This window comes from Notolepis coatsorum (assembly GCF_963971535.1).
Source record: "Notolepis coatsorum genome assembly, chromosome: 13".
Lineage (NCBI taxonomy): Eukaryota > Metazoa > Chordata > Actinopteri > Aulopiformes > Paralepididae > Notolepis > Notolepis coatsorum.
The window spans coordinates 124709903-124737264 of NC_140177.1; the positions used below are offsets into that span (position 1 = coordinate 124709903).

At 47.8% G+C, this 27362-nt stretch overlaps 1 protein-coding gene across 1 annotated transcript in view; it reads right to left on the reverse strand.

Annotated features, from left to right (window-relative positions):
• LOC311239486 (sodium/potassium-transporting ATPase subunit alpha-1-like) overlaps positions 1-27362 on the reverse strand; it is a gene marked incomplete at its 3' end in the record, with an annotated part of 42548 nt that overhangs the window by 9489 nt on the left and 5697 nt on the right. The window contains exon 4 of the mRNA XM_084327792.1: positions 1093-1296. Within this exon, the coding sequence (XP_084183918.1) occupies positions 1093-1296 (204 nt within the window). The remainder of the gene's footprint in view (positions 1-1092; positions 1297-27362) is intronic.

A 27362-nucleotide genomic window follows, 5' to 3' on the forward strand; every position in this document is an offset into this window, starting at 1 on the left:
TCTCTCTCTCTCCTCTCCCTCCCTCCCTCCCTCTCCCTCAGGCTCTCTGTTCCTCGTCGGTCCAGCAGCTTCTGGGTTTTGTCTTCTGACGGCTTCATAGATTATAGTCTTGGTGTGTTTTTGTTCACTTAGCTTCAGGGGAGACTTGCTCTTTGATCCACACACTGAACTCTCTCTTTCTCTCTCTCGCTCTCTCTCTCTCTCTCTCTCTCTACTCTCTCTCTCTCTCTCTCTCTCTCTCTCTCTCTCTCTCGCTCTCTCTCTCTCTCTCTCTCTCTCTCTCTCTCCTCTCTCTCTCTCTCTCTCTCTCTCTCTCTCTCTCTCTCTCTCTCGCTCTCTCTCCTCTCCCCCTCTTTCTCTATCTGTCTCTCTCTCTCTTCCCCCCCCCCCCCTCTCTCTCTCTTTCCTCCTCTCCCCTCTTTCTCTATGTCTCTCTCTCTCTTGCTCTCGTTCGCTCTCTCCCCTCTCTGTGTGTGTGTGGTCTCTCTCTCTCTCTCTCTCTCTCTCTCTCTCTCATCTCTTCTCTCTCTCTCATCTCTCTCTTCTCTCTCTCTCTCTCTCTCTTGAGGTCACTGGTGTAGGGGAAGAGTAGGTGAGCAGAAGTATGTCAATTCTGGGTGGGTTTTTATTGTGCAATTCCCTCTTTATGAAAGAGCTAAAAATGCAAAAATCCCACAGCATCCAGTGGTCTATACGGTACTGTGGAGATTAAACCGTCAGAGATTAAAGCCATTGTGTGTGTGTGTGTGTGTGTGTGTGTGTGTGTGTGTGTGTGTGTGTGTGGGTGTGTGTGTGTGTGTGTGTGTGTGTGCTGTACTTTACACACTGTACTGTGGGTTTAATGATGACATCATTATGTAAGGAGTCGCACGCAGCACATTGTGTTACTGTATGTTTATTCAAAGCTAGCATGACTGTAAATATCCCAGGCTCATCCAGGTCTGCTGTCAGCGTCATACCATCTGGGAGCGTGTGTGTGTGTGTGTGTGTGTGTGTGTGTGTGTGTGTGTGTGTGTGTGTGTGTGTGTGTGTGTGTGTGTGTGTGTGTGTGTGTGTGTGTGTGTGTGTGTGTGTGTGTGTGTGTTCTCTCACGTTGTCGTTGGCCGGCTCGTCCTCTGTCGCCACCTGGATGCTGTAGGCCAGGAAGCAGAGGACAGCTCCCAGCCACAGCAGCAGGGAGAACCCCCCGAAGAGCTGGCGGCAGAACTTCACCCACTCCGGGGTGGTGGGCGGGGGGGTGAGGGCGTTGGGACCGTCCCGGGCCAGCACCTCCAGGGCTCTGGAGGCGGTCAGTCCCTGGTGGAGGAGAGGAAGGCTCGGATATTAGGAGGAGAATAAACTCAGTTAACATGCTGTCGTGTGTGGCAGTGAAAGGGTTAACCTTCTGTGTATTGTCGCAGTGAAAGGGTTAACCATTTGGTAGTGCGGCAGTGAAAGGGTTAACCTGCTGTTGTGTGGCAGTGAAAGGGTTAACCTTCTGTGTATTGTCGCAGTGAAAGGGTTAACCGTTTGGTAGTGCGGCAGTGAAAGGGTTAACCTGCTGTTGTGTGGCAGTGAACGGGTTAACCTTCTTCTGTGTATTGTCGCAGTGAAAGGGTTAACCGTTTGGTAGTGCGGCAGTGAAAGGGTTAACCTGCTGTTGTGTGGCAGTGAAAGGGTTAACCTTCTTCTGTGTATTGTCGCAGTGAAAGGGTTAACCGTTTGAAGGGTTAACCCTTTCACTACCACACTACCTCCTCCCGGGCAGCGTGTCGAAGTCTCCTTGAGCAAGACACTTAACCCCTAATTGCTCCAGATGAGCAGGTCGGCCGCCGTCGGTGTGTGAATGTGTGAGTGAATTGGTGAATGTGAGGAACAAATTGTAAAGCGCTTTGGATAAAAGCTGCTATATAAAAAAGCAGCCATTTACCATTTACCATTTACTACAGACGGTTAACCCTTTCACTACCACACTACAGACGGTTATATTATCGTACTTGGCCATCGCGTCCCGCTCTTAAGTCTATCGAGATATACCTCATCTCATGTACCTACTGTACTCCATCAACGAAAACAAAACTACAAAAATCACCTACCGGGCCCCGCCCCTATAGAGGCGTACTCTATAAGATACTCGGCATGGTCACCAAACACTCTTCCTCTATTTTCGTTTCCATCATAACGGTCGCAAGGCGCCTTATGTAACTAGTGCTATGAAAAGATTAGAGAAATTGCGTAATGTTGAAAGTTTACCGGAGGTTTGCTTACCCCTGGAATCTTCGGGGCATGTTTCAGCGACACGTCGGGCCTATTCTGATGTTTCCTCGTCTGGTGGCAGCAGGACAAGGAGCAGCGTGCAAAATTTGGCTATCGAGCCGGCTTGTACACAGGTAGGCCCTGTGTCATCAGGCATTGATGTTGGTGTTAGTAATGCTGTGGAGTGTGTTTTGGCGCCATGGGCGGGGTGGCTTGGTGAACGTTCCACTGCAGTGGACGATTTCCTGGCTATCCTGGAGCATGCTGCTTACACTAATGCTACTAATGCTACTGCTAGAGCTGCCGCGATTACCGCATTACCGCGGTATCGCTGTTACATCACGGCCACCGCAGAGTAGGCTGAATACCGCGTCACCGCTGTTTTTTATAATAATAATAATAAATTACCCTCCTCTCGTTGGGCTTGCGGCTCTGCAGATATACCCTACTTCTCTATCGAGGTTCCAAGCGACCCTATTGGGTACCAGAAAAGTCACGTGAAACATTGCAGACCACTGATTGGTCAGAAGAGAGACGCGTCACACGTTTTTTACGTCCTGAATGTCAGCTCATCACAACACGGCTAATAACGTTAGCTTTAACTCTCCGCCGGAGTGGACTACCATCGCTCTTCAGGAGTACTAAACGAGACATAATGATTTTACTGTCTGCAACGAATGTTATAATAAAAGCCCTTCGTTCTATACACTTGTCTGATTGAAAACTTTATTAACAGACCGCAGAATGGGACAACTCAGCACGCTCTGAGCAAAGAAAGGAACTGAGATATGAATAGAGTATTGCTTGTCTTGCTATGGTCCGGTAAATACGCTGATGTTATTGAACGTATAACTATATAATGTTAATGCCACAAAACGAATGCCTTTATTATAAAGTAGTAACTTTATAGTAATAATAATAAGAAAGGGTCGGGGGGGTTAGGGGTAACCACCCCTGCCCGCGACACCGAGTGAACTGCGCACGACCAGAGGGGAAACTTCGAATCCGTGTTTCACTTTTAATAACTAATGCGTGCTTGCCAAATCCCAAACAATATTCATGCTGCAAAGTCATCCTCTAAAGATAGACATTTAGACTAGAGGCAGGCTATATGCTATAAAGAGTAGACTACTACTAAAAAAAAAATGCATTCAAACTTTTTTTTTTTTTTTTTTTTTGTGTGCGTGCGGTAATAACCGCGGCGGTAGGAAATATTTTGCAAATTAGTGCGGTAAGGAAAACATCAATACCGCGGCAGCTCTAGCTACTGCTAATGCTAATGTTGATGCTGAAATGGGTCTTTGTTCTAATATTCCCCGCCGCGGGACGTTGCCGCTTTTCCCTCCTCTTGCCCGGTTCATTGATAAAGGTCAGTCGGTTGCTAATGTGGGGGGTTTCGCTGAGTCTTATTTACCTTTTTTACGGGTAAAAGGGCTAACAACAGGGTGCAGGCCGGGTGTACCGTGGCTACGTAGCCAGGTAGCTTTGATCCTGTGCCCCGGCGGGGATGAACGATGTCCCACCCGGCCGATGCTTGAGAGCGAATCGGCTCGGAGGGTGGCAGTATGGACGGATGAGTGGTATACTGCTGCAGGATGGTTTGTAGCGGCGGCCAGTGTTATGGCTCAGCTGTCTATTTTCCTATCCACATTGGCGTCGGGTAGTGGGGCTATGGGTCCAGCCGACATTGTAAACATGTTGCATGTTTGTGGTGTTATAGAGATCTTGACTCAGTCGCAAGCTATAACTGTGGGGAGGATTAGGATGCTATCAACGTTTGTTGTTAGGCATGTCTGGTTGGAGCACTCTCCTCTTGGGGAAGAGGATAGGTTTTCTCTCCTCACGACTCCTTTTTCCACGGAAGGACTTTTTGATCGTTCTGTGGAGGCGCAGGCGGTTGTTGATCTGGGTCCCACACCGCCTCACGCTGTGCAGCCAGAGGTTGGAGCACGGCCTCGTCAACGACTGTGGCGAGGCCCTCGACAGGCGGCCATGTTTCCCCCGCCAGTGGTACCCTGGGCGGAGAGTCAACGGGGACAGCCTTGGCGGCCGAGGGATCGCCCATTTTGGGTGTATTCGGCTTGGATAAAACAAGCCGTCGTCATTCTGCCGCGAGCAGCCCGCTCCCCGTTCAATCCTCTCTCCGTTACCCACGGAAGCGGGGCTCTGATAGTTTTCCTTTGGCTGCGGGCCGCGAACCTTCTTTGAAGCGCATGCGGCCCCACTTTTCACTTCTCATGGGGACAGGGGCTGACACCCAGTTGATGGCTGAGCCTGGGTCTGTCCGTGAGAATGTTGTGCTGTCGCGTGGCTCCTGCACCACACGTTGTGTGATGGGTGAGCCTGGTGTTACGGCTGCCACTAGCTACAGTGGTCAGCAGGGGGACTCGAGGCCTCTTCTGTTGAATGCACAGCAAGGGTTACCCCGGCCTCGCCTTCGCCAGGCGGGGTGTCACGCTGACGCCTCCCACTCCCGTGAGAGCGGCAGTGGTCTGCAAAGAAGAGGCGAGCGTGATTTGGGTGATAGCAATATCACTGCAGGGCTACGGCGTGTAGGAGCCCATGGGGTCCTCATGCCTTGCGTGTCTAGCTGTAGAACAAGTCCTCAGCATGCGCTAGAGGGGTGTTCAGGGGGGGGGGGGGTGTGTCAACCAGTTTGATGACCGCTTCTCCCGTATCAAACCGGCCCTTTCTGTCGGGGTCCCCCCTTGGATGCGTCGCACAGCGGGAGGGACCAGGCCAACTATCTACTGTTCCTTGCGGCCCAGCGTCAGTTGACGGCGGGTGCGCTGTGGGATTATTTTCACATATGGCGACAAGAATGCCGTTTGGAGGGGTGGATAGAGAGAACGTTGAGGGAGGGGCTTGTGTTGCAGTTCGCACAACCCCACCCTCCGTTCTCAGGTTTGGTGCCGACCCTATTGTCAGGGTCAGAAGCAGTGACAGCCCTGGCCGACGAGATCCAATCTCTGTTGGCAAAGCAAGCCGTAGTCGTGGTCCCGAGAGAGGACGCAATGTCAGGCGTCTACTCCCGTTATTTTCTGGTGCCCAAGAAAAAGGGGGGGGGGTCAGACCTATACTGGATCTGTCCGCATTCAATCGGTTGATTGTAGCGAGACCATTCAGGATGTTGACCGTCAAACTCCTTCTGCTTGCTGTCAGAAGGGGAGACTGGTTCACCTCCATAGACCTGAAGGATGCGTATTTTCACATCCCGATTTTCCCTCCTCACAGGAAGTTCCTGCGGTTCCTGTTTCAGGGCGTAGCGTACGAGTACCAGAGGTTGCCGTTCGGCTATTCTCTGGCTCCCCGCACATTCACCAAGTGCGTAGCGACTGCGCTGGAGCCTCTACGTCGTCGGGGAATACGGGTTCTATTCTATCTCGACGACATTCTACTCCTCAGTCGTTCGGAGGAGGTTGCCAGGTCTCATACCAGGCTGGTGGTGGAATACCTCACCAGGCTGGGCTTTGCTGTGAACTGGAAGAAGAGTACGCCTCTTCCCAGTCAACAGGTGGAGTACTTGGGCTTGACGCTGAGGTCAAGGCCCATGGTTGTAACCCTCTCGGAGCAGCGGCGGGTGTCTATCCTTCACGGGCTTGGGGGTTTCCGTCTGGGAGGGACGGTCACGGCGCTGCAAGTGATGCGCCTGCTCGGTATGATGGCATCTGCTCACACGGTGGTTCCTCTTGGCCTCCTCTTCATGAGGAGGATACAGAGGTGGTTTTTCTCTATGGGAATAGATCCGGTGAGGGACAAATGGAAACGGTTGACGGTTCCTTTGTCGATATGGGGAGATCTCGCCCATTGGAGGAGGCTGGGTATCCTCACCATTGGGGTCCCCATGGGCAGCAGGCGCTCATACGTCACGGTCTTCACCGACGCCTCTCTCACGGGTTGGGGAGGGACGTGTCGGACCAACGCAGTGGGGGGCAGCTGGACGAAGGTCCATACTGGCCGTCTACCCCGCACATCAATGTGTTGGAATTGAAGGCGGTCCTCCTGGTCCTCAAACGGTTCGACCACCTGGTGGTAGGCGAGCACGTTCTGGTCAGAACGGACAGTATGACGGCAGCGGCGTATATCAACAGGCAGGGTGGGGACTCGTTCCATCCGCCTGCACCGGGCGGCGGTCGAACTTTGGCTGTGGGCATCTCGCAGGCTGCGCAGTCTGAGGGCGCTCCACATCCCTGGTGCAGAGAATGTGGGCACGGATATGATGTCTCGGGGCGGTCCTCGTTACGACGAGTGGGAACTCCGCCCCGACATAGTCAGGCAGATCTGGGATCGCTTCGGGGAGGCCTCGGTAGATCTGTTTGCGAGCCGACGCTCTCACAAGTGCCCCTTGTGGTTCTCGGTCAGTCGAGCAGATCATCCCCCCTTGGGGGTGGATGCCTTCTCGATCTTTCCATGGCCGCCCGGTCTTCTGTACGCCTTTCCTCCTGTACAGCTGTTGGGTCAGCTGTTGGAGCGGATACGGAGGGAGCGCAGGACGGTGATCCTGGTCGCGCCGGACCGGGGCACGGCAGTGTGGTTCCCGGTCTTGATCCAGCTACTGGTCGCTCCACCTTGGGTTATTCCTTGGTCGGCGACGGCCCTCTCTCAGCAACACAGGCCGCTGTTCCAGTACCCGGTGTTGAGCCAACGCCTGTTGGTGTGGCTGGTGGGAGGGTAAGTCTGGAGAGGATGGACCCTTCTGTGGTTAATACCATCCTGAATGCGCATGCTCCCTCCACTGTCGCGCTTTACGTGGGCAGATGGCGTATGTTCCAAGAGTGGTGTAAGGCGGGGGGCCGGGACCCAGTCTCCTGCCCCCTGGATGCTGTCCTTGGTTACCTCCAGTCTCTCCTTGGTAGACTGTCGGCTTTGACGGTGAGGGTATATGCAGCAGCTATATCCTCCTATCATGAGGGGTTTGAGGGGGATGTCTTGTTCAGCCACCCTCTTGTGAAGCGTTTCCTGCTTGGCGCTCGACGCGTTAAGCCGGTGCAACGCTCTTTGGCTCCGAGTTGGGATCTTCAATTGGTCCTCGGTCTGTTGTCCTTGGCCCCGTTTGAGCCGCTTGAGCAAGCGCCGTTGAGACGGCTGTCTTTCAAGACCGCGTTCTTGCTGGCTGTCACCTCCGCTAAACGCGTGGGTGAGCTCTGTGCTCTTTCGGTTCCTGTCTTTTCGTTCCGATTGCGGTGCCACTCTGAGGCCTAATCCTGCTTTCGTGCCTAAAAATATCCGGAGTTCCTTCCGCTCCAGGGATATTGTGGTTCAGGCGTTTCATCCGCCTCCTCATGCTAGTGAGTTAGATGCAGGCCTTCACCTGTCATGTCCGTGCTTTGGGAATTTACCTCAGCCGTACTCAGGACCTCAGGGTTACCGATCAGCTTTTTGTCTGTCACGGTGGTTCTCGTGCCAGTAAGGCACTATCGAAACAGCGCCTGTCCCATTGGTTGTGCGAGGGCATTGCCCTCTGCTACACGTTGGCCGGGCTGGATCCCCCTGGGGGCGTCAGGGCGCACTCCACTCGTGGGGTGGCGGCCTCTGCCGCTCTGCTGGGTGGGGCCTCGGTGGAGGACATCTGTGCTGCAGCTTCATGGTCCTCCCCGGGCCCCTTTGTAAGGTTTTACCTCATGGACATGACCGGGGGTTCTGTCTCCCAGGCGGTTCTGGGGTCTGTGGCCTTTCCTGCTTCCCGTCCTTTGGTAGGGTAGCAGGAGTGTGTGGATATGGACCACATTGTGTTGGGTCACACGTGGTTCCGCCTGTGCTGTGTGTTCAAGGGGTTCTAGTTCCCTCTTGCTCGCACCCGGGTGGAGTTGACTGCGCCCCCCCTTCATTAGGAAGGATGGGGTGACGGGACTCCCCAACCCCTTGATGTGGGCTTACGGGTCCTCAGGGGGTACATCTGTCGGGCCTCGCGTCCGCTCTACCCCATATCTCGATAGGCTTAAGAGCGGGACGCGATGGCCAAGTACGATAATATAACGACAGGTTATGTATATAACCTAGTTATATGAGTACTGGCTAAGCGCCCCGCTCTTAAGCGGCCCTGAGTTCCCTTGGGAAATCTTTTCCTGGAAACGGGTTTTTTGCAAGGAAGAGTGTTTGGTGACCATGCCGAGTATCTTATAGAGTACGCCTCTATAGGGGCGGGGCCCGGCAGGTGATGGGCGTATTTTTGTTTTCGTTGATGGAGTACAGTAGGTACATGAGATGAGGTATATCTCGATAGGCTTAAGAGCGGGACGCTTAGCCAGTACTCATATAACTAGGTTATATACATAACCTGTCGTTAACCTTTCACTACCACACTACAGAAGGTTAACCTTTCACTACCACACTACAGAAGGTTAACCTTTCACTACCACACTACAGAAGGTTAACCTTTCACTACCACACTACAGACGGTTAACCTTTCACTACCACACTACAGAAGGTTAACCTTTCACTACCACACTACAGACGGTTAACCTTTCACTACCACACTACAGAAGGTTAACCTTTCACTACCACACTACAGACGGTTAACCTTTCACTACCACACTACAGAAGGTTAACCTTTCACTACCACACTACAGACGGTTAACCCTTTCACTGCCACACTACAGACGGTTAACCCTTTCACTGCCACACGACAAAGGGTTAAAGGCCCAATCAGTAATCCAAGCGTAAAGAAATGGGCGTAGCCCCACCACCAAGACAATAACAATGAAGAATAGAATAGAATAGAAGTACTTTATTGATCCTGAGGGCAAATCCAGCACTGCAGATCGCTCACAATGAACATTTAGTTAGTCAAAAGAAAAAAATAAGAATAGGAATACGAATAAGAATAAAATAACAAATTTAAATACACAGTCAGAGATATACATTCTCAAATATGTATATACATTCTAGAATTCTGAAAAATACAGTCCGACAATATACAGTAATATACAGTAAGTAAGGTAGGGCTTGAGATGGGGCTTGAGATAGGTCAAGTGTGTTGCTAGGAACAGCTTTTAGCACAATGAATTTAAGCGGACAGTGACGGGTAGCCTTCGGGAGAGGTGTTAGTTGGACAATGCCTACGCTAACCGGCACTGTCCGCTTCCATTCATTGTGCTAAGCTAGGCTAACGTGCAGCCAGATAGCTTTCTACTGAACGCACAGAGAGGAAACTGGTATCTATCTTCTTGTCTCTCTCTGGAGAAGACGGTAAGCTAATTTACCAAAATGTTGGCATGTTCCTTTAACCCCACATGCAGTATCAAGGACCAACATTACTGGTAAATGGGAAAAGAAAAAGTTCATTTCTGCCATAGGTGGGGAAAATGCATCTAGCTTTTCATAATGACAGGAACACGTGAGAGGCCTATTGAATAGCCTGGATGTCTTGGGGAAATGACAGATGGCTGTAGTGCTGCATGAGTTGAAAGAGTATAGGCTACGACATTAGATTAGATAGGGATTGATGGACGATGCTGCTTAATCCAAAAAACATCTCAGAAGACCAAACGGCACTCTTTTTTCTTTATCAAAGGTTAGAATGGCTTTATTTTGGTGGTATACTGTCTACCAGGGGTTCTCAAACTTTTTTATACCACGACCCCATTTTATTTAGGATTTTTCTTGGCGACCCCACACTTAACTCATTCACGGCGTAAGACTTAACCAAGACCTTATCATATATGAGCTCCCTTTCAACAGGCCCCTCCACCGATACCGACCTGTCAAAAATAGACTGCAAACCAAAATCAATTTGAGAACTAATCTCACTGCGCTCAACAGGACAAAACACAGAAAAACAAAAACCATCGATCTCTGATACCACCACCACGCCCATACCCATCCCACCTGGCACTGGCAGTTCAGGATACTGCAAACCGTGAACATCCAGAGTAGGATGTACCGCCTCAGGTACAGCCCCACCGTCCCTGGAACATGGCAATACGTCAGTCACAAAAGCGTCTGGAACACCATCTAAAATGGCGTCACACAAAATAACATTGTCCTGATCAAAATGGTTGCCACTCAACAGACCAGGTCGCGAAGGCGGCTCCTGCTCCACAGGACACAGGTAACTAGGTTGACTATCACACCTAGTGCATGGCAGAGAATCAGTGTGGACACGTGAATCAATGTCAGAATCATCAACTGACATACTGGGACCATTCCCTGCCCACAAGTGAAACATCAGGGACAATAGAGCTACTGTGGGAAGGCTGGCAGCCTAAGTCAGGCCTAGTAGCCTCTTCAACTAGAACGGTGTCACATGAATCAACAGCATCTCTCATAGCATCCTTCCCACACTCATCCTCCAATTCGTTCGTGGCCTCAGCCACCGTACAGGCTGGGAAGACCTTGAGACACTGCACTGCCAGATCATCTCCTGCCACATGCCTCTCCGGCACGCATGTCAACTCTGGTTTCACCACCGGGCCTAACACAAAGGCACAATCAAGAGAATCATTATGCAGAGGTACATCCACAGTGTGCTTTCCAAAATTCTCAACAGGTACACATTTCAATTCAACAAAGAATGTGTCACTAAGTGTAATGTCCCAAGTCGAAGTATCAACAACATCACTTTTATCCTTTGACATTGCCTGTGTCACAGCACACACAGGGAACACTCCTGGATGTTTCTGTGCCAGCTCATTAGGGACCTCAGAAACCACAGGAATGGGAGTTACAACTGGAGTAGCCAACACTTTGTCACCAGCCAAATCATTCCCTAGAATGAAGGACACCCCTCTTATGGGAATGTGAGAACATACCCCCACAACAACATTGCCTGATACTAAGGGAGAATTTAGTGTGACCTCATGCAAAGGTGCATCCACAAATCCACCTCCAAAGCCCCGAACAACGACACCGGAATGCAAAGAAGAGTTTTCTGAAAACGGCAAAATCCCCTCCAGAATGAGGGACTGAAAAGCACCGGTATCTCTCCAAATTGTTATAGCCTGTTTGGACTCTAGTGCATTAGTCAGGGAAACAAATCCATCCATCATAAATCTTGAGGAACCCTCGAGCTCTTTGTCCACACGTTTGATACTTTCCCCATCACCCTCTAACGTTGGCATAGGTGTTCTGCATATGGTTTCTACCAGAGCCACCGTTCTGACATTTTTCTGTTCAAGCACCGGGCACCCAGCAACGATATGACCAGGCTCTTTACAGTAGAAACATATAATCCCTTCTGGGAATGCACCAGCAGAACCACCCTGCCTAGGAGGTGAAGTTAACTGACCAGCAGACACAGGTTTTGGGAAACGGCCCCCCTGAACAGGACGCCTATCCCTGGACTCAACACGGTAGTCCTCCAAAAAAACGGACTTGTGTGTCAACACAAACTCATCAGCGAAGACAGCAGCGTCGCCTATCTTGGATACCCTACGCTCGTTTAGATGAGTGGAAACGGTATCAGGAACACATCTTTTAACTTCCTCTAGGAGAATCAACTGTCTAAGCTGCTCTCTTGACTCTGCTTTCTGAGAGGTGCACCACCTGTCAAACAGGTTCTCCTTCTCTCTTCCAAATTCAACATAAGACTGTCCCTCCGACCTGCGATAACCTCTAAAACGCTGACGATAGGCCTCGGGGACTAACTCATAAGCCCTCAATATGGAAGCTTTAACAAGCTCATAGTCAGCACTTTGTTCAAGGGACAGAGCAGTATAGGCTTCTTGCGCCCTACAAACAAGAACACATTGCAGTGTCCAGGCTGTATCAGGCCACTTCAATGTGGTTGCCACCCGTTCAAAAAGGGGAAAATACCTTTCCACCTCCTTCTCAAAAAAAGGAGGCACCATCCTAATATTCTTGCCTACATCAAAACCGGCACGCGACTCTGACTGCAGAGCCCCCGCCTGTAAGGCAGCATGCTTAAATTCAAGCTCCTTCTGCGCACGCTCGTGCTCCAGCAACATGTGTTTCTCCTTAAGCTCACGCTCCTCTTTCCTCTCCTCTCTCTCCTTAAGCTCACGCTCATGCTCACGCTCCTCTCTCCTCTCCTTAAGCTCACGCTCCTCTTTCCTCTCTCTCTCCTTAAGCTCACGCTCATGCTCACGCTCCTCTCTCCTCTCCTCTCCTCACGCTCTTGTAGCAGCTGCCTTTCCTTAAACTCCAACTCTCTAAGCCTCCACTCACCCTCCGCACCAGATAGCAGCGGAGACGCGTCAGACAAAGTAGGCTCCTCCACCCTCGCCGCAAGCACCTGCTCCCTAACGAGCAAAACCCTCAAAGCACTCAAGGCAGTTGGTTTCAAACGTTTCTCACTGGGAGTAAGCTCTACCTTGTAGTGCACAGCAAGCTCCAGAAGCTGTTCTTTGGAAAACCTCTCCAACATGTCATGCGAAGGGCGCCTACTATAGTCAGGTTATCTCGCCATGCGTTGAGCGCCAGAACCCGAGTATAGTCGGGTTTTCGATCGTTTTCATAGTTTTTTCCTTTATTAACTTTTTTTAATCTATACAGTCTCACGGACCTCAGTGTATCATTGGGACTCATTCTGAGACGCAGATATTGCAATGCCGGCCAAATCCTGCTAGGTGGCAGTATCGACTACCCTTTGAAACCTTATTTCACACTGTGTGTTACATTATATATGGTCCAGGCGGAGAAATGGTACCTGGGCAAGTGAAAGGCTTCATTCGAGCCCGTTGGAACGCGTCCAGCACACTTCATGCATATAGTTTGTTCCATTTCATGTCAGGGACCCGATGGACATCAATACTGGAAATCGTGATCAGACAAATGGAATATTCTTTTTGCAATACCTCCTATCAAAGGTAAGGACTATATGACATCAATCCTACTTTTATCCTACAATGATTTCACATCGATCGCAACGATCAACATATGTAGTATTCAAAACGTATGCCATTGCTGACGATCAGAGCATCACAAAACGACCCCCCCTTTGATGCCTTCAAGATGAAACATAATACCTATTATATAAAAATATCGTGTCCAGGCGAGCAACGACTTTCACAAAATGCACATAGCGCTCCATAACTCAGCTTCCAGGAATTAGCCAGGATCACTCTGAAACTATACAATATTCACCACGGGATAACACGCAAACGTATAAATGAAGAAATTTTAAAAAATGTACATGTTGAACGAGAGATAGTGACTGTCAAATGAGCCATAGTATTGTCTCCATAGCTATAATATAGAATATAGATATAGCTCTGCAAACATCGTGACGCACAGTGAAAATGCCTATCTTTTAAAGCGTGGCCCATTGACTACAAGGATGGAGATAATGGCTGGCACTGAATGAGTTAATGTATCGCATAATTTCAACATGGAATATCAAAATAAAAACACACGTTGTTGAACTTGATCATGCATATTTATTAGAAAATGTAATTACAGCACTATGTTATCAATACACATTTATAAAACGAGGCATATTTAGCCAAAATATGTTGCCAAAAAATATATATATACTTTTTTACTTTCCAATGCGCGACCCCACTGTCACCTACCCATGACCCCACTTTGGGTCACTACCCATAGTTTGAGAACCGCTGCTGTATACCAATAAAGTTATTTAAAGTTACTCTCCTGAGCCCAAACCCCTACAGTAAATGGTACTATGTTTTTACATGCTTTAGGTGAGGCTCCTAAACTAATGAACACATGTTGTTGTAGGCATGCTATACCACAATACAGGCATTTTAATAAATCCATTTTGAGATGTAATCAAATGGTCTGTTTCATTTATTAAGGTGCAAACAAGCCTTTATCTTATTTTTATATATATATTTGTTTAATGTTCTTATGTACCTTAGTTACTTTTGCTATTTGCTACCATGTATGTATATGTGTTTCATTTCATGTATATATGCTAGGTTTTAGTGAGTTGTTCCATATCTTCATTGGGGAAAATCTGGGAGTGTTGCATATCTGGATTTTATGGTGGTTTTGTTTTTGTTATTGTTCTTGTTCCATAGATGTTTCTTCTCGACTGTGCAGCCCATGGGGGCAATGCCTTGTGATCTCGGGCTATATAAATACATTTGATTTGATTTCGATTTAAACAATAAAACTGTCAATTTACTGAATGAATAGCCTGTAGTCAATGTCCATCTTTCCAGGGAATCCCAATAAGACACGACAGTGTCATATTTACATATATTTAATTAGCACTCACTCAAACTGAAATATGTTCTTCTCGTGGTCATGGGCCAATCAATATTACGTGAACATGAATCACTTTCTCCCAAAGCCAGAAACCAAGACATTTGAAGGGTAAACCCTTCCTGTAAATACACACATTCTGTCTGGTTCTGTTTTAAAAACAGATCTATAATGACATGATAATATTTCGATCACATGACCAATTTACTTTGGGTATGCAATCGACGGGCGTTTTATGCTAAATGTGCCCGAACCACTGCTGCGCAATTATTTCATCACCTCAAAAGCCCAGTTTTTCAAAAAACAAGTCAAGTTACTAGTCTGCACTGGCACACCTACTTCCAGTGAATGACGCTAAGCTAGGCTAACGGTGCGGCTGTTCCCTAAGCCTAATGCATGCACAGAGAAGAAAAGGGTATGTATCTGCTTGTCTAACTCCAGGGTAGATGGCAAATAAGCTAATTTCCCAAAAGGTTGGCGTGTTCCTTTAAGAGGATACGGGCACATCTGGTTCAGAAATGACAACAGAATAAAACTGGTTCTGAGAACTCAAACAAACATTCAAGTTTCAAGTTTCAAGTTTCTTTCTTAGTTGTCATACAGAAGTACAGAATACTTTTATATAAAATGCTTCTTTCTGTTTTGCTCCAGAGATTGTGCTAGATAAAAATAGATAAGTATAAAATAAGTATAGTAAGTATAAAATAGAAGTCAAGTACGTCAAGTAAGTGTTCAATATATACATATATATAATATACAATGCAGAGTAGAAAAGTAATAACTGACTACAAAGTCAGCGCCCCCTCAATGGGGAGCGACGACGCCTCTCTCGCGGACAAACTCAACTCCTTCTACGCGCGGTTTGGTGCAAACAGTGGCGACGCTAGCTCACCGGCTAGTGACGTCACTGGCGCGCCGGCTGTTGTGGAGGGGGGGGGGGGGCAACCGCGGGGGGGCGGGGACGCTCTCTCGTTGTCGGAACACAGTGTGAGAAGAGCATTTATGCAGGTGAACACCAGGAAGGCTGCTGGCCCAGATGGTATAACAGGACGCATACTTAAGTCCTGTGCCAACCAGCTAGCCCTGGTGTTCACCGCCATATTTAATCAATCCCTGGCGGAGTCAGTGGTCCCTGCCTGCTTCAAGATGTCTACCATCATCCCTGTACCGAAGAAACCCTCCCCAACATGTCTCAATGACTACAGACCGGTGGCACTCACCTCTGTGGTCATGAAAAGTTTCGAGAGGCTGGTCAAGGACCACATTTGTGCCTCCCTCCCCAGTGATATGGACCCTATGCAATTTGCATACAGGACAAACAGGTCCACTGACGACGCGGTCTCCCAGGTACTGCACAGCACCCTCTCTCACCTTGACCGTCAGAAGGGGGGCTATGTGAGACTGTTGTTCATTGACTACAGCTCAGCGTTCAACACCATAGTCCCCACCAGACTGGTGGACAAGCTGATCGAGCTGGGTCTGAGCACCGCCCTGAGCGCCTGGGTACTGGACTTTCTGAGTGAAAGACCCCAGGCGGTCAGGGTGGGGGGTCAGACCTCCAACACCATCACCCTGAGCATCGGGTCCCCCCAGGGCTGTGTTCTGAGCCCCCTGCTGTACTCACTCTACACACACGATTGTGTGGCCAAGTTCAGTTCCAACTCCATAGTGAAGTTTGCAGACGACACAGTGGTGGTGGGGCTGATCTCGGACAACGACGAGAAGGCCTACCGGGAGGAGATTGAGGTACTGGAACGCTGGTGCCAGGACAACAGCCTGCTCCTGAACATTGGTAAAACCAAGGAGCTGATCGTGGATTATAGGAGAGGACAGCAGGAGACACACACACCACTGATGATAAACGGGGCTACCGTGGACAGGGTGAGCAGCTTTAAGTACCTGGGGGTCCACATCTCAGAGGATCTGACATGGTCAACACACATAGACACAGTCGTAAAAAAGGCGAAGCAGCGCCTCTACCACCGGAGACAGTTAAGGAAGTTCAGAGTATCGGGGAAGATACTCCATCCTTCTACTCCGGAGCTGTAGAGAGCATCTTGACTGGAAACATCACTGCCTGGTATGGAAACAGCACGGCACAGGACAAGAAGGCCCTACAGAGAGTGGTGCGCTCAGCCGAGCGTACCACGGGTATTGCACTACCTCCCCTGCAGGTTCTATACAACAAGAGGTGCAAATCCAGAGCCTGCAGAATAATGAAAGACCCCCACCACCCAATAACAGCCTGTTCCAGCTGCTGAAGTCAGGCAGACGCCTGCGAACCCCAGCTACTAGGACAGAGAGGCTTCGGCTCAGCTTCTTCCCCCAGGCCATCAGAGCCTTGAACAATGAACACTGAGTGCCACAGAAAACTGAACTTCTCACACACAAGCACACATGAGCACACACACGACACGCACGCTGTGCACGCTCACACACTAGCAGCCACTTTAACATGAGCAGGCACACACTCATGCCGCACACGCCCACACTTATGGCCAAAAAGGAAAGGTCACTTTAGAAATAGTATAACAACAGTAACAGTGTATTGCACTACCAAAGGACCCAGCATGTCCTATATGCTCTGTAAATAACTATGTACAGATACCGAGATGTCCCACCATGTTACCTGTTACCTGTTTATTGCACAATGTTTTTTTTTATTGGATTATATTATATGTTGTACCACTGTATTGCACATCGTTGCGGGCAAGACCACCCGCATTTCATTGTATACTTGTATGCCGTGACAAATAAAACTCTTGACTTGACTTGACTTAACTGAGTTACAATACAATATACTATATACTTTACAGTACAAAGCAGAAATGGGATGAGGTACAATTTAGGTACAATTTACAGTGTAAGAGCCGCATTCAAGCTTATTTGTTTTGATTAATTGTGAATCTGTATTAATACATTTCTCTGTTGCAGTGAGTGGGGCGCTTGGCTCAGGTGAATGGGGCGGGGCTAACGCTATAAGCCACAGGTGCGGCATGTGACGGCAGAGCAGCAGGCAGCAGCAATACTGTCATTGACACGCAACGCAGACGCAACCTTTTTGTTTAGAGATTATTGGGATCTCTTGTTTTGTTACTAAGATTATTAGGATCTCCTGTTTTACTTTTATGTGCGATATTGTTTTCGTATTTTGTTCTTGCTGCCAGTTGCTGGACCATTAAAAGAGCAAAAGGAACAACAAAAACGTGCTGTGGTTTCTGTTCTGCAACTGCGAGTCTGACACTGCTTCCCAACCTACAAGTGGAAGATTCAAATAGGTTATAAGACAAACCTGTTAGGATTTTGGCCACTACATCAAGTCAATGACAAGCTGCGATTGAAGAGCACGGATTATTGGGATCCGAAGGAACGGGCTGAAGCCAAGCCAAATGACAAGCTGCGATTGAAGAGCACGGATTATTGGGATCCGGAACGAAAAAAGAATTGGAGGATCAAACAGGTCCAAATTGGAACCAAAGCGCCGGCCCGACGCGCGGCTACAAACAGAGGAAACGCCGGCCTGACTGCTGTAAACAAGCAAGCAAACAAATAATTGAGGTATGTGTTTGCAAAAAGCCACGCCACATGAATAATTATTCGTTTGGAATAAATGCATGGATTATCACTAAACAAACTTCGCCTCTGATAACGATGTTTATGGACAGTGAATATTTTATTTTGTGCTGGTGACATATCATGGATAAAGAGAGCAGCCAAGGAAACAAATAACCAGCCACTGTTGAAGACCTTTTGGATTTGTTTGTTTATTCTGAATTAATATGGCGAGTTCAGACGCCCGTTAATGACATGGATGAGGCGCAGCTGCGCGCATCGAGACAAGGAAACGCCGGCCTGGCGTGCGGCTGTAACCGAACCAACAATTGAGAAAGACAATGATAATGACATAACCAGCCACTGTTTCTAAAACACGTCGAAGACCTTGTGGATTTATTTATTTGTTTATGCCAAATTGAAATGGCGAGTTCAGATAAGGCAGACCTGCCCGTTAATGACATAATGAGGCGCAGCTGCGCGCATCCGAATAGGATGGCAGACACACGCTCAACGAAGCCACACTCTTCCTCCCACCACTCCTCCTCTTCCTCAAAATTACGCATCAACGCGGAGGCAGAGAGACGATATTTATTGGCTAAATCTTCTATGTTACAAGAAAAACATGCAATTGAAGAACAGGAACAAATGTTAAAAAAAAAGAGAGAAACATTAAAAAAAAGGAGAGAAACATTAGAATTACAAGGTGAAATAGCAGCCAGCACAGCCAATCCTTCCCAGTGGAAATGGGCGCTGGTATATTCAAAGCCAGATGTTTCAATTCATCCATATGACATAGGTGCTGTTAGGAGCAAGGCAGGAGCACATTACTTGCCCTTTTTTAATGTTAACGATGGTAATGCTCACAGTTGGCCCGATGCTCAGCCAGATGACATTAATGACCAGCACCAGCCCCAACTAGTGCACAATATTCGACCTGTCATGCCCATGTCACCGACGCCTCTGTACCCTCAGTCTTCGTTTAGGAAGTTCCGGTTCCCGAGGGACCCCCCTGCCCAGTTCCCGTCCTCCACCTCGATGGTCAACCAGCGGCCCCGTCCTTTCACCGACAGCCCTCTGCCACAGGCCTCGCCCCTCACTTCTCCCGCAAAAGCCGGGCCGCAAGAGAAGGACGGAGCCCACCCCTCTGCCCAACGGGAGGCGCCGCAGGTGCATTTCAGACGGGGACTTCCTGTGTCTTGGCCACATGGTTCTGAGGCCATCGCAGCAGCCAATAGGGAGGCGCCTGTTCTCACCACACCGGTCCAGAGTCCCTGTGAGGAAAAATCCAGAAGCCTGGCATCGGAGGGGAAGACCTCAGCAGACATGAAGAGGGCAGAGGACAAGACCCCAGCAGACATGAAGAGGGCAGAGAAGACCCCAGCAGATATGAAGAGGGCAGAGGACAATACCTCAGCAGATATGAAGAGGGCAGAGGACAATACCTCAGCAGACATGAAGAGGGCAGAGGACAATACCTCAGCAGACATGAAGAGGGCAGCAGAGGACAAGACCCCAGCAGATATGAAGAGGGCAGAGGACAAGACCCCAGCAGACATGAAGAGGGCAGAGAAGACCCCAGCAGATATGAAGAGGGCAGAGGACAAGACCCCAGCAGATATGAAGAGAGCAGAGTTATGTGGTCACATAGGGGCCGGGGATAGCCAAACAGTACTCAAGTACATTGGTAACGAGCACACTAGGAAGAATGCTCTGATGTTGACCGTCAAAAAGCGCAAAGAGCTTTCCCCAGGTCACAGCCACACCCACTCGAGCAGCCAAAAGGTGAGCACTGAGCTAGGCGCTTTCAGGACCACACTTGGTGGACAGCTCCTCACAGTGGAAGACTTCTCACAGGCAGAGAGGTCAGTCATCACCTATGTTCAAAAGCAATCCTTCCCAGTGGAAATGGCAGTGCTGGAAACCGCTCCATTCAGAGTGCAGAAGAACAGTAAAAACGATCCTATACTGGATGAAGGCCTACAAACCATCTTCTGCGAGAGATCTGACCTCTATGCCAGGACACAAGAATACCTTCTGCTACTCCAAGGAAGACCGAAATGGAGCACAGTGAGAAAAAAAAAGAAAAAACTTTAACATTGGAGATGTCGTCCTGGTAGTGGACCCAACTGCTCCACGGGGGTCGTGGCCACTAGGCAGAGTACAGGAGACCAAGCCTGATGCAGGAGGTCTGACCCGTGCAGTGAAGCTCCAGACAAAAACCTCCATTATTGATAGGCCCATAGCTAAGCTATGCCGCATTCCTGGAGATTGAAGAATAACAGGTCTTCTTTCAACAGCCAAAAAGGGATGTAATGTATATACTTTATTTATTTCACTTAGGTAAATTTACCACAGTGGTGAAGACCAATTCATATAGTCCATAGGATTTAAAAGTTTCCCCTTCAAGTTATATTTAATGAGTTACTATTTAATCTAAAATGAATTATACAGTAGCAACCACCCTCATTATGGCAATATAGTCATTGGTCATGAACCAAGCACAGAGCAAAGAAGCATGTGTTACTGTTTAAGATATATACCTTATATATACTTTCCGGATCGCTAAGATGATTTAGACAATGACACATTCTTAAGAGTCAAACTGTGAACTCAGGGTTGTAAGAGGGTGAGCGACAAAATGCCATTTCAGCATCCAGGTCACTATCTAAATTCATTTGTTGATAGTTATACGGCTCTCTTTATTTAGTTTGAGTAATTGATTCCTAGAGAACCCATAGACTGACGCATAGATATACACCCATAGACTAATACATATACATACACCCATGATACATATATATACACCCATAGACTAATACATAGACATACACGCATAGACTGATACCTGGAGATATACACTCTTTGCCACTTTGGATTACAGTTTTTAGTTTTTTCTGATTTGACTGACCTAGCGATCATAAAGATCCCTCCTTAAGGCTATGTGCTAGTAACCTCCGGCCCTAGGATACGGTTAAGAATGAAGACTCACACAGTTTAGCCCCAGCCGCATGGCCTGTAAGTTGGCCTCACACAGTTTAGCCCCAGCCGCATGGCCTGTAAGTTGGCCTCACACAGTTTAGCCCCAGCCGTATGGCCTGTAAGTTGGCCTCACACAGTTTAGCCCCAGCCGCATGGCCTGTAAGTTGGCCTCACACAGTTTAGCCCCAGCCGCATGGCCTGTAAGTTGGCCTCACACAGTTTAGCCCCAGCCGTATGGCCTGTAAGTTGGCCTCACACAGTTTAGCCCCAGCCGCATGGCCTGTAAGTTGGCCTCACACAGTTCTTCTTTCAACATCAACAAGGGATGTAATGTATATACTATATTTTCTAAATTAATTTGTTGATAGTTTTACGGCTCTTTATTTTGTTTGAGTAATTGATTCCTAGAGAACAATTAGGGGCCGATGTAAGAGCCGCATTCAAGCTTATTTGTTTTGATTAATTGTGAATCTGTATTAATACATTTCTCTGTTGCAGTGAGTGGGGCGCTTGGCTCAGGTGAATGGGGCGGGGCTAACGCTATAAGCCACAGGTGCGGCGTGTGACGGCAGAACAGCAGGCAGCAGCAATACTGTCATTGACACGCAACACAGACGCAACCTTTTTGTTTAGAGATTATTGGGATCTCTTGTTTTGTTACTAAGATTATTAGGATCTCCTGTTTTACTTTTATGTGCGATATTGTTTTCGTATTTTGTTCTTGCTGCCAGTTGCTGGACCATTAAAAGAGCAAAAGGAACAACAAAAACGTGCTGTGGTTTCTGTTCTGCGACTGCGAGTCTGACACTGCTTCCCAACCTACAAGTGGAAGATTCAAATAGGTTATAAGACAAACCTGTTAGGATTTTGGCCACTACATACAGTAAGGTGTAATGAGGTATGGGTTGTAGTGCAAATTCTTTACCAATAGATATAAAGTGTGTTTAGGTGTTCTAAAGTGGGTAAAGTGAGTTGTTTGTTTAAAGTGAGTGTGTGCGTGTGGATGTGTGTGCTGTGAGTGCATTTGATGGTTGTTACATAGTGTTATTGCCATTTAGCATCGTGATGGGTCTCGACATCAGACTCATCACACTACGCAGCAGTTGCTGCAGAATGTACATCTCGATGACATCACAGGTCTTTAGGGTCTCTGTAAATCTCGTTGACATCACAGGTCTTTAGGATCTCTGTACATCTCGCTGACATCACGGCTCTTTCGGGTCTCTGTACATCTCGATGACATCACAGGTCTTTAGGGTCTCTGTACATCTCAATGACATCACAGGTCTTTAGGGTCTCTGTACATCTCGATGACATCACAGGTCTTTAAGATCTCTGTACATCTCGATGACATCACAGGTCTTTAGGGTCTCTGTACATCTCAATGACATCACAGGTCTTTAGGATCTCTGTACATCTCGATGACATCACAGGTCTTTAGGGTCTCTGTACATCTCGCTGACATCACAGGTCTGTAGGATCTCCGTACATCTCAATGACATCACAGGTCTTTAGGATCTCTGTACATCTCGATGACATCACAGGTCTGTAGGATCTCTGTACATCTCGATGACATCACAGGTCTTTAGGGTCTCTGTATATCTCGATGACATCACAGGTCTGTAGGATCTCTGTACATCTCGATGACATCACAGGTCTGTAGGATCTCTGTACATCTCGATGACATCACAGGTCTGTAGGATCTCTGTACATCTCGATGACATCACAGGTCTTTAGGGTCTCTGTACATCTCGATGACATCACAGGTATTTAGGATCTCTGTACATCTCGATGACATCACAGGTCTTTAGGATCTCTGTACATCTCGATGACATCACAGGTATTTAGGGTCTCTGTACATCTCGATGACATCACAGGTCTTTAGGGTCTCTGTACATCTCGATGACATCACAGGTCTTTAGGATCTCTGTACATCTCGATGACATCACAGGTCTTTAGGGTCTCTGTACATCTCGATGACATCACAGGTCTTTAGGGTCTCTGTACATCTCGATGACATCACAGGTCTTTAGGGTCTCTGTACATCTCTATGACATCACAGGTCTTTAGGGTCTCTGTACATCTCGATGACATCACAGGTCTTTAGGATCTCTGTACATCTCGATGACATCACAGGTCTGTAGGATCTCTGTACATCTCGATGACATCACAGGTCTGTAGGGTCTCTGTACATCTCGATGACATCACAGGTCTTTAGGGTCTCTGTACATCTCGATGACATCACAGGTCTTTAGGATCTCTGTACATCTCGATGACATCACAGCTCTTTAGGATCTCTGTACATCTCGATGACATCACAGGTCTTTAGGATCTCTGTACATCTCGATGACATCACAGGTATTTAGGGTCTCTGTACATCTCGATGACATCACAGCTCTTTAGGGCCTCTGTACATCTCGATGACATCACAGGTCTTTAGGGTCTCTGTACATCTCGATGACATCACAGCTCTTTAGGGCCTCTGTACATCTCGATGACATCACAGGTCTTTAGGGTCTCTGTACATCTCGATGACATCACAGGTCTTTAGGATCTCTGTACATCTCGATGACATCACAGGTATTTAGGGTCTCTGTACATCTCGATGACATCACAGGTCTTTAGGGTCTCTGTACATCTCGATGACATCACAGGTCTTTAGGATCTCTGTACATCTCGATGACATCACAGGTCTTTAGGATCTCTGTACATCTCGATGACATCACAGGTCTTTAGGGTCTCTGTACATCTCGATGACATCACAGGTCTTTAGGGTCTCTGTACATCTCGATGACATCACAGGTCTTTAGGATCTCTGTACATCTCTATGACATCACAGGTCTGTAGGGTCTCTGTACATCTCAATGACATCACAGGTCTGTAGGGTCTCTGTACATCTCTATGACATCACAGGTCTGTAGGGTCTCTGTACATCTCGATGACATCACAGGTCTTTAGGGTCTCTGTACATCTCTATGTCATCACAGGTCTTTAGGATCTCTGTACATCTCGATGACATCACAGGTCTTTAGGATCTCTGTACATCTCGATGACATCACAGGTATTTAGGGTCTCTGTACATCTCGATGACATCACAGGTCTTTAGGATCTCTGTACATCTCGATGACATCACAGGTCTTTAGGATCTCTGTACATCTCGATGACATCACAGCTCTTTAGGGTCTCTGTACATCTCGATGACATCACAGCTCTTTAGGGTCTCTGTACATCTCGATGACATCACAGGTCTTTAGGATCTCTGTACATCTCGATGACATCACAGGTCTTTAGGATCTCTGTACATCTCGATGACATCACAGGTCTTTAGGATCTCTGTACATCTCGATGACATCACAGCTCTTTAGGGTCTCTGTACATCTCGATGACATCACAGCTCTTTAGGGTCTCTGTACATCTCGATGACATCACAGGTCTGTAGGATCTCTGTACATCTCGATGACATCACAGGTCTTTAGGGTCTCTGTACATCTCTATGACATCACAGGTCTTTAGGATCTCTGTACATCTCGATGACATCACAGGTCTTTAGGGTCTCTGTACATCTCGATGACATCACAGGTCTTTAGGGTCTCTGTACATCTCTATGACATCACAGGTCTTTAGGGTCTCTGTACATCTCGATGACATCACAGGTCTGTAGGATCTCTGTACATCTCGATGACATCACAGGTCTTTAGGGTCTCTGTACATCTCGATGACATCACAGGTCTTTAGGGTCTCTGTACATCTCGATGACATCACAGGTCTTTAGGATCTCTGTACATCTCGATGACATCACAGGTCTTTAGGGTCTCTGTACATCTCGATGACATCACAGCTCTTTAGGGCCTCTGTACATCTCGATGACATCACAGGTCTTTAGGGCCTCTGTACATCTCGATGACATCACAGCTCTTTAGGGCCTCTGTACATCTCGATGACATCACAGGTCTTTAGGATCTCTGTACATCTCGATGACATCACAGGTCTGTAGGGTCTCTGTACATCTCGATGACATCACAGGTCTTTAGGATCTCTGTACATCTCAATGACATCACAGGTATTTAGGGTCTCTGTACATCTCGATGACATCACAGGTCTTTAGGATCTCTGTACATCTCGATGACATCACAGGTCTTTAGGGTCTCTGTACATCTCGATGACATCACAGCTCTTTAGGGCCTCTGTACATCTCGATGACATCACAGGTCTTTAGGGTCTCTGTACATCTCGATGACATCACAGGTCTGTAGGATCTCTGTACATCTCTATGACATCACAGGTCTTTAGGATCTCTGTACATCTCGATGACATCACAGGTCTTTAGGATCTCTGTACATCTCGATGACATCACAGCTCTTTAGGGCCTCTGTACATCTCGATGACATCACAGGTCTTTAGGATCTCTGTACATCTCGATGACATCACAGGTCTTTAGGATCTCTGTACATCTCGATGACATCACAGCTCTTTAGGGTCTCTGTACATCTCGATGACATCACAGGTCTTTAGGGCCTCTGTACATCTCGATGACATCACAGGTCTGTAGGATCTCTGTACATCTCGATGACATCACAGGTCTTTAGGGTCTCTGTACATCTCTATGACATCACAGGTCTTTAGGGTCTCTGTACATCTCGATGACATCACAGGTCTTTAGGGTCTCTGTACATCTCGATGACATCACAGGTCTGTAGGATCTCTGTACATCTCGATGACATCACAGGTCTTTAGGATCTCTGTACATCTCGATGACATCACAGGTATTTAGGGTCTCTGTACATCTCGATGACATCACAGGTCTTTAGGATCTCTGTACATCTCGATGACATCACAGGTCTTTAGGATCTCTGTACATCTCGATGACATCACAGCTCTTTAGGGCCTCTGTACATCTCGATGACATCACAGGTCTTTAGGATCTCTGTACATCTCGATGACATCACAGGTCTTTAGGATCTCTGTACATCTCGATGACATCACAGGTATTTAGGGTCTCTGTACATCTCGATGACATCACAGGTCTTTAGGATCTCTGTACATCTCGATGACATCACAGGTCTTTAGGATCTCTGTACATCTCGATGACATCACAGGTATTTAGGGTCTCTGTACATCTCGATGACATCACAGGTCTTTAGGATCTCTGTACATCTCGATGACATCACAGGTCTTTAGGATCTCTGTACATCTCGATGACATCACAGCTCTTTAGGGTCTCTGTACATCTCGATGACATCACAGCTCTTTAGGGCCTCTGTACATCTCGATGACATCACAGGTCTTTAGGATCTCTGTACATCTCGATGACATCACAGGTCTTTAGGATCTCTGTACATCTCGATGACATCACAGGTCTTTAGGGTCTCTGTACATCTCGATGACATCACAGCTCTTTAGGGTCTCTGTACATCTCGATGACATCACAGCTCTTTAGGATCTCTGTACATCTCGATGACATCACAGGTCTTTAGCATCTCTGTACATCTCGATGACATCACAGGTCTTTAGGGTCTCTGTACATCTCGATGACATCACAGGTCTTTAGGGTCTCTGTACATCTCGATGACATCACAGGTCTTTAGGGTCTCTGTACATCTCTATGACATCACAGGTCTTTAGGGTCTCTGTACATCTCGATGACATCACAGGTCTTTAGGGTCTCTGTACATCTCGATGACATCACAGGTCTTTAGGGTCTCTGTACATCTCGATGACATCACAGGTCTTTAGGGTCTCTGTACATCTCGATGACATCACAGGTCTTTAGGATCTCTGTACATCTTGCTGACATCACAGCTCTTTAGGGTCTCTGTACATCTCGATGACATCACAGGTCTGTAGGATCTCTGTACATCTCGATGACATCACAGGTCTTTAGGATCTCTGTACATCTCGATGACATCACAGGTCTTTAGGATCTCTGTACATCTCGATGACATCACAGGTCTTTAGGGTCTCTGTACATCTCGCTGACATCACAGGTCTTTAGGGTCTCTGTACATCTCGATGACATCACAGGTCTGTCTCTGGCTTCTGCCTCAACGCTCATGTTCACTGATATTGTATTAGACTGTCTTAGAACCCTGGGAAATTTCAATATTGTGGAATAATGATCCCATCCCCCCTCAAACAATCCCCCAGTCATGTTCCAACCCCCCCCCCCCCCCCCTTCCCCATTCTTGTTATTCCCCCCACACCTCTCCAATCTGTCTACCCTTCCCCATTCATCCACCTTTTGTCTCTCACCTGATACCCCCCCCCCCTTCTAACTCCCCCCTCCCCCCTCCTGGCCCCCCTCCAACCCAATACCTAGCCCGATCTACCCATAATCCCTATAAAGACCTAGGTTTTACTGGATTCTCAAGCTCTTTGGAGGGATACTAGGCCAGTAGGCCAGTGTCTCTCCTGGAGTCATCCAGCAATAACTCTCCACCTATTTGTACTTGATACTCTGTTTGAGCTAA